The sequence below is a fragment of the Frankliniella occidentalis genome, unplaced genomic scaffold (assembly GCF_000697945.3).
Source record: "Frankliniella occidentalis isolate FOCC.00 unplaced genomic scaffold, Focc_3.1 Scaffold65, whole genome shotgun sequence".
In the NCBI taxonomy this organism is placed as follows: Eukaryota; Metazoa; Arthropoda; class Insecta; order Thysanoptera; family Thripidae; genus Frankliniella; species Frankliniella occidentalis.
Window position 1 is genome coordinate 1,013,636 of NW_026267195.1, and position 8,303 is coordinate 1,021,938.

At 55.7% G+C, this 8,303-nt stretch overlaps 1 protein-coding gene across 5 annotated transcripts in view; it reads left to right on the forward strand.

Moving 5' to 3' along the window:
- Positions 1–5,237, forward strand: part of LOC113208511 (protein espinas-like) — a 312,486-nt gene extending 307,249 nt beyond the window's left edge. For all 5 annotated transcript variants that reach the window (XM_052268186.1, XM_052268188.1, XM_052268187.1 and 2 more), the window contains exons 6-8: positions 1,779–1,982; positions 2,254–2,948; positions 3,045–5,237. In XM_052268186.1, the coding sequence (XP_052124146.1) occupies positions 1,779–1,982; positions 2,254–2,948; positions 3,045–4,518 (2,373 nt within the window). In that variant the 3' untranslated portion in view covers positions 4,519–5,237. The remainder of the gene's footprint in view (positions 1–1,778; positions 1,983–2,253; positions 2,949–3,044) is intronic.
- The last annotated feature ends 3,066 nt before the right edge of the window (positions 5,238–8,303 follow it).

Genomic DNA, 8,303 nt, shown 5'->3' on the forward strand with positions numbered 1-8,303 from the left:
CCTCCCTCCCCTCCCCCCCTCTCTCTCCCTGGAACAGAGGGGCCTATCTGCCTCCCTTAGGGCGCGCGCCCGCCGACTGACTTGTGTGTGCGTCTGTCTGTGTCGGACGTACATTACTGTAAGCTGTATACGCAGTCTCTTTTCTTTTCCCTGTCGACAATCTTTTTTTTTCCCTCGGTGTCTTTTGCCAGCACCGGGGGAAGCGCGACGGGCCTTTCCCGTGGGGTGGGGTGGCGTGGCTGTGCCAGGGCGTTGAAGGCGTGCCGTCATGTTTAGAACTGTTTGAGAGGCATTTCTTTAATATGTTTTGCTACAGCCGAGGAATTCAAAGGAATCCCCGTCCCCCTCGCCCCTCCAACCCCCGTGCCCCGTCCGGCGTCGCCCCAGCACTACCCCGTGCTGAGAAGGGGATAGGGTGGGAGTCCTTCCAGGAAACCATCCGCTTTGGTCCAAATAGACCTGAACTCGACTCACCGATCACAAGGCGAAGTTTAGCAAAACAGTGTTCTAGCTGGACAAGCTTTCAGGAACAGGAACTAAAACAAAAATAAAATAGCCTCAAAAATCGTATCAGGAAGAGGACGTGCTTTTTTTTGGCCTGGGGGGGGGGGGGGGGTGTCGTTTGTTCAAGGCTTGGTGGTTTTAAAGACGGCACCGCCGGTCCTTCGCCGTGGTGGAAACGGAAACACCCCGCCGGGAGATGTTTTCTCAATTGCTTTTAAATGGAACAGTCGGAGAAAGTAATTAAGACACGCGGGGGTGCTGCTCGTGAGCACGCCCCCCATCCCCTAATTCTCGGCCACGCCAAATGATACCGCGCAGTGAGGAGAGGAGCGGGGGTGGCTGGGCCCGGGCCCGGGGTGGGGCCCGAGTGGCTCCCGTGCCGAGGTGGCCGAGGCCGCGGTTTCCATTGTTCGTCAGACTCGAGTGAAATTGTCCGTGGGGCCCCGGAAAAGTAAAGCAGCCCCTTCCTCTCTCCCCCACTCCTCTTTTCCTCCGCCGAGGCCGAGGAGTGCCTCCCTGGAGGAAGGACGGAGGAACAATATTGTCGAGAGCCCTGTGTCCTCTGGCTCGCCCTGTCCTGGTCTGGCGACTACGAGTTATTAGCCCCTCCAGGGTATTTGCATTGGGCTGCCCTTCCGCTTGGCAGAAGAAAGAAAAATTGAGCGTTCTGGTACTTGAACGGCGGCGCGTCGAGGGGGGAGCGTCTTGGAATCAACCGGGGTGTGGGGTTGCGAGGTTGCGAGGCGAGGGCTGGGTGGATTCTCCTCCTTGCTCACACTCTCGCCCTTATATTATCCAGCAGTTTCCCGATCTCCTCCTCTATGCCGCTAGTTCGCCGAATTTTAAGATAGCAATTAACAAACAGCCATAAACAAATGACAGCTAAATGTGAGAGAAAATTAGGACACAAACCTATCCTTAAATTTGTGTCATCTGCTTTCAAGATCGATTCTTGATTGAGATTTTATTCCGTTACTGAATTGAAAAGTGAAATATTGCAATAATTACGCGCCTTTTGGGCATCTCTCAAGTCAGAGACAGTTCTGACACAAATATAAACATTGCGATTTGCTTTCCCATAATCCACTCAACCTCTCTTTGCGTCGCAAACAAGGGACAAAAATACTGTGAATTTCCCGTTTTCCATCTGCTTGTTAATGTTATTGTTCGAAGAGGGTATTGCGGCGAAATCCGGCGGCACCGCCTCGACACCAACTTCCTAACGTACATAAAGTGTTATACAATTCGACTATAATTTTGTTTTCTGTTCACAGTGCACCGAGCCTCTGGGCGTGGGCGACATGGCGGTGTTCGCGTCCCGGGCGGGGCCCAACGCGGCCTGGCACCCGGCCTGCTTCGCCTGCTGCACGTGCCGGCACCTGCTCGTCGACCTCATCTACTTCTACAAGGACGGGCGCCTGTACTGCGGGCGCCACCACGCGGAGACCCTCAAGCCGCGCTGCTCCGCCTGCGATGAGGTGAGTGCCCGACCCGGACCTCGATGGCCTCACAACTTGGGATATATTCACGGGTCTAACAAAACTTAATATTCAGCACTTTATAGCCGATATTCTCTAATATTCACAACCATTCATTTAAATTCATCAGAGTTTCAAGTATTAAATCCAAATTTAAATTTGTATTCACGATTATTCATATTCACTCACAACTCACGAAATTTCCTTCTGAACCCCCTCTCTCCCCGCCGACAAGTTTTTGGCACCGCACTAACTCATATTGGTGTTTCAGATCATCCTGGCGGACGAGTGCACAGAGGCGGAGGGCCGCGCGTGGCACCTCAAGCACTTCGCGTGCGCAGAGTGCCAGGCGCAGCTGGGTGGCCAGAGGTACATTATGCGCGACACGAGGCCCTACTGCCTGCACTGCTTTGACGCCATGTTCGCCGAGTACTGCGACTCGTGCGGCGAGCAGATCGGCGTGGACCAGGGCCAGATGAGCCACGACGGCCAGCACTGGCACGCCACGGAGCTGTGCTTCTGCTGCAATACGTGCCGTGGCTCGCTACTCGGCCGGCCCTTCCTGCCGAGGCGCGGCGCCATCTACTGCTCCATCGCCTGCTCCAAAGGGGAGCCGCCCACGCCGAGTGACGGCAGCGCGCCGGCGGCGGCGGCGTCCCCGGGCCCCGGTGCCCTGCAGCCGCCGCACGGCCCGCCACCGCCACTGCCGCCCCCCAGTGGTAGGAGGCCGCCCCGCAGCCGTGCCGCCGCCCACCGGCCGCCCTCGGACGCGGGGTCCTCCACGCCGCCGGCCTCGCCCAGCAGGACGCGGCGGGGACAACACCAGCACACCGCCCTGCCCCCGGCTCCTTCCCCCGCCACGTCGTGCCCGCCGTCGTCGGCGCCGTCTTCCCCCTCCAGCCCGGCGCACGGCCCTGCCAGCCATCCTGCCGGCTCCAACGGCAGCAGGATCACCAGGAACCTAAGGTGAGTGACAATCAGTTGCAGTTGGAAGGGAAGGAGGGGGTTGCCCTAGCTTAATCACGCTATGCCAGATGCTAACGACGTGTCTCCTGTCCACAGCGTTCAGCACCCGCTGCCGCCCACCGTGATCATCCCCCACAACGGGACGTGCAGCGGTCCGCCCAGCATGACGCACGGCACGTCCCCGCGTGTGTCGCCCCGGGGCTCGCCGTCGCACTCGCTGCTCATGCCCTACCAGCCCGGCATGGGCCTGCACGTGGCCCCCGCGCCCCAGCTCAGCCCGCAGCCCTCGCGCTCCCCCAAGATGGGCCGGCGCGCGCTGCAGCAGCAGAGGCCGTCGCACACCAAGAGCCTCGAGAGGGCGTCGGCCAGCAGCAGCAGCGACGCCGCTAGCCCCAGCCCAGAGCTGCTGACGGAGACGGTGACGACCGTGGTCGAGGAGCTGGTGGTGAGGGGCCTGCCAGCAGCCCCGAGCGGCACCTCCCCCAAGGGACTGGACAGGGTCCTGCTGGAGCGCAATCTCGAGAGGCTACTGTCGGACCGTCACATAGGGCCTGGCGGAGCGAGCGGGCCCACCGTCAACCTGGACCAGCTAGCGGCCTTAGGGGCCATGGGCGGTCTGGGCTCGCTGGGCTCACTCTCCCCTGAGCTGGAGAGGCTGCTGAGCGCGCGGGACCGCTGCAGGCAGCCCCTGCACCTCGCCAACCTCGCCGAGCTGAGCCTGTCCCTGGACTCGTGGCAGCCCTTTAGTGAGGCCCTGGCACCAGTGCGACAGGACGGCGCGTCCTCCATGCCCGAACTGGACGGCGCGTCCACGCCGCCGCCACTGCCACCCCCACCACCCCCTCCCCACGGCCACACCAGCTCGCCGGCGTCGCCGTGCACGCCGGACACCCCCGACGGTCCCACGAGTCCCCGGCCGAGCCCGACGCGCAGTCAGAGCAGCTGTGCGTCAAACAGCCCGGCGAATAGCTCTGCAAACAGCTCTGCGAATAGCCCAGCAAACAGCCCAGCAAACAGCCCTGCGAACAGTCCATCGCACGTCACGCCATCGCCGCCCGCGCCGCATCCCGACAAGCAGCCTCAGCAGCCTTCCACCTCTAAGGCTAAGAATCGCGGTCAGCTCAGCGTGCGCTTTGAGGACGGCAACGACTGCAACAGTCCCACGGCCGACGCCAAGTCGCCGGGGGCCTCGACGGCGGCGTGGGCGGCTGCGAGGGAGCGGCGCGCCGAGTCCAGGCGCGCGCGGCGGGCCCGCCACAGCCGGGAGTACGACGAGGACAGCTACTGTTCCACGTGCTCGTCCAGCTCATCCAGCGACGAGTCGGAGGCGTACCAGCTGCCCCCGCGACGGGCGTACGGCGGTGTGCGCATCTCGTACGTGCCCAACGACGCCCTGGCCTGCGCCCGGCAGCGGCAGCACGCCGCGGCCAACAGCGCAGCTGGCGCAGCCCTGCCCCGCTCCCCCTTGAAGAAACCTGGCGGCCAGCCTGCCGGCGCGCCCACTAGCGCCCCCCCGCACGCGCACGCGCACCCGCTCGGCCCGCACGACAAGAACTGCGTGATATCCTGATCAGCAGCCGTCTCGCTGCCAGGCTGGCCGCCTGGGAGACGGCTTGGACTTGGCGGCGGGAGACGGGCGCTGACCGTTGCATCGGGCATCTGCGCTCGATCTGTGGTCCCGTCACTTCGTGAACTAACCCTACACCAAATCAATTCAATGTGAAACGCAAAGCATGTCTTGTTACTACAGCACAGACACTTAAGGACAATGAGCACCATGTTTGCCTTAGTTCGTTTCAATTAAAAGAACATGGCTAGCTCTGTGACGGGACTATGCATAGCTGATTTGGGGCCTTTTTGATTTTAAAAAAAGGGACAGCCGTAATCAGTTTTGAAAAGGGTGAATCGAGCCGCTGTTTGTGCAATGTGGTGGATACTATCTATTGTTGCCTTTATGACTTGTTATTTGTCCGCTGGCATTTCTGCAGAGCGTTTCTGTTATTCATCAGTGTATGAAAGATGTTAGTCCAAGGACTTATCCATGAGGCTTGTCCACTGTTTACAATACAAAGGCCAGTGGATTTTCCTCATGGGCAATTCAAAGAACTGAAACCTTAAATTAAATCATCATGTTATTGTGAATTGTGTTACAACACTTGTACTTATTTATGTACTTTCCTTCCAAAGATGTCAGATTGTATTTTCTTGTGGCAACAGATGTTGACACAAACTGTTGTTGTAAAATATTGTGTAGAATTTGTCAATAAATTTAATGGAAAGGTTAAACAACTACTTCCTTTTATCCGCTTTGGAAAGTTTAAAAACTGCAGAAATTTAACTTTGACGGGTTTTCTTTAGCAAACCAGCCGGTCACGTGACACGAGCCGTGAAGTTAGAACGGAGGGCAAAAGAAAACGAGTTTCGGGGAGGTGGGTTGGCCATGTCGCTGTCCCCTAGTAGTAGTTTCTGCAGACTGATCGCAACATCGACAGGGAACTTCTCAACATTCGCTGGCTGTCAGGGAGTGAAGATTTCCAGGTCCTTCGACTATGCACCGCGTATCCCACGGTACTTCCGAGCTCTTTAGGGGACAGACCAATAAAAATTAATGAATTATCTATTATAGGTACGTCTTGCCTTTTTAAAATCTTCATTCTGGGAAACGCCGAAAATATGGTTCAAAATATGAGAAATTGCGGCCAGAGGCCGAAAATGTAACGTGGTGCCCACTGGTTTCAGTTTTTGGAGAAAATAGGGATACCGGTTGAAAAATTCACAGGGTCCGTAAGGTAGGAAAAATATGTGAACATGTTAAAAAAATTAAGAAAACAATTTTAAACGCGGATGACGAACGAATTTTAATTTACCTGGTACGGCAATTTTTCACAGTGTATAAATGTAAGGATCTGCGCGTTAAGGGGGAACCTTTCTGAAAAAAATGACCAATTTGGATGAAATTTCACGAAATTTTACCTGGTTGTTCTGTACCACAAAGTAACTTTAAATATGAGGCCTGAGATCTCTGACTCCAAAGGAACCTGAGACATTGAACGTTAAAATTGGCAAAAACACCGTCTGCTATTGTAACTTTCATTGGACTCAAAAAAAGTTACGACCAGAAACGGATCGTGAAAGCAGATGATACCTTGTCAAGAAATATTCTATTCCAGTCTATTATATTTCTGTATTTACACTTGTGGGGAAGGGGGCTCGGGCTGCCTCACGGTAGTCCAAGGATTCGTATAGCGGGAAGCGGGGCCGAGTTGTGAACTCGCCTTCGACAGGTTAAGCCGACAGCCGAGTGGCGAGCATACCAATTCTTGATCCGGACACCGCCGGGCGAGGGATCGAGTCGTGTTCCTAGCGAACTTTTTAGGGGGACCTGCTGAGTAGGTGGTAGGTCGAGTTCACCTCCTCGTCTTGCTGCAAGCCTAGTCAGTTCATTCGGATGCCGGAAAAAAGGGGAAAATGTTCCGCGGACGGTATTTGAACCAGCGACCATCGGTTTCCCAGGCTGGCGCTTTCCCGACTGAGCTACGGCCCCACGATATGGTCCATTGCTGCGAAAGTCTTGTATGTGCTTTCGCCCCTTAGTAATGGAGATCGGAGGAGCGAGAAAAATCGTGGACCGCCCGCTTCGGGTGCGAGTCGTTCCCACACCGAAGCGCTCAGTCGTAGACGCCTTAACCCACTCGGCCACTGACTGCTGGTGCTGAGCTTTCGTCCGCTTCTGCCTATGTCTCTACAGGCCACCTGGAATTAACCTTCTACTATTCAGCCAAGGCCTGGATTCGATCCGGGGCCGAAGCACACGCATCAACGCAACTTGCCTGTTTTTTTTTGTTTTTTGTTGTTGTTGTTGTTGTTGTTGTAAAATTGGTGTTCGAAAAGGTTCGCAGTATGCTCGCCCCGACCGGGAGTCGATTCCCCGCCACTGCTGCAAGATGTCTACGCCTTATCCCACTCGGCCATTGACTGCTGTTGGTGAGACCGTGTCGTTCTTTACGGGTGTTGATCTACCGTATAGCACGCGTTCAGGTCGGGTCAAGTCCACCTCCTCGACGCGTCAATCTAGGCGTGGGTCGATGATTGACGCTGAAAACGCCTGGAGGGTAGGCAATGCTTTCCTGAATCGGGCCCCCGCGCCCGCGGCCCCCTGTCCCTCCGAGCGCTTCTTGGACAAGGCGACAGCTTCGGAGAGGCATTGATATCTTTCGTTTTCGCTTAGTTCTTAGCGCTGTTTACTTCTGGTTGATATTCTAGCATTGGCGGAAGTAATGAATTCGTCTATAGACGGTTCAGTTTAAGCTAACTCGGGCACTGTCGGCTGTAGCTAAAATCGTGCAGCTACAAACAGGGACGTACGCCCGCCACGCCACGCGTTGTTGCCGAGCCCCGAGTGGCGGGCGTAGCGTGGCTGACTCAACGGAGACGTACGCCAGCCGCTTCACGACCCCTCCTAGCAGGCCTAGCACAATATGTATATGAGCTTTCTTCTGGTTCTCTTTAATATTTCTTAATCGAGAGTTGAAGCAATGACACCTTACATTACTCATGTATAGTTATGTTTATATGTGTAAGTGTAAGGTTGTAAGGTATCATCTGCAAAAAAGTCAGATCGGTCATCTACGACTAAAATCCTAAAGGGGAAGGATGGGGAAGAATGCCCAGAGGCCACATGGTCCCTGAGATTTATGTCATGACAAAAAAACAAAAAAAAAAAAAAAAACTGGCACTGGAACGTCAATCGGCAATCTTTATAAAAACTGGATAACGATAACCGGCAATATTTATCAAAACGGGAAACTTTCACCTTCGGGTAGAGACAGACCACAAGGGACTGTCTGAAATGTCGAAAACTGTGTTCTAAAACGGCCCAATTGTAAGTTATCCGTAACGAGGAGAGGATGAGACCTTTCCGCTTTCTGACCGACTATATGGCCTGCACACATCCTTTTACTGCTCAGGTGTGTTTTTATTGTCGCTCTGCGATGAATACTTTCGGAGCGAGAGCGAGGCAGAGCGCGGAGTGCTGGGGGGTTGAGAACTCGACTCGGCTGCCCTGCCGTGCGTGGGGTAGCTCCACCACCGCGTCGGACTGGCCTGCAGTCTCCGCGGCGCGGGGTAGCTCCACCACTGGCCTGCAGTCGATACCCCGCGCTCCGGACGCGGCAGACCATATTATTTGTGGCCACAAACTTGTGGCCACAAGGGCCACAATGCCGGCGGCCAGAGTCAGCTTAATCCGACCCGACCATCCGAAGCCTTCAGGGTGGAAGCATAAGGCAAGGAACTGTTCTCACATAATCCCTGACAGCCGAAAGGGCATGGACGCATGGACGCATCTTAACTAAT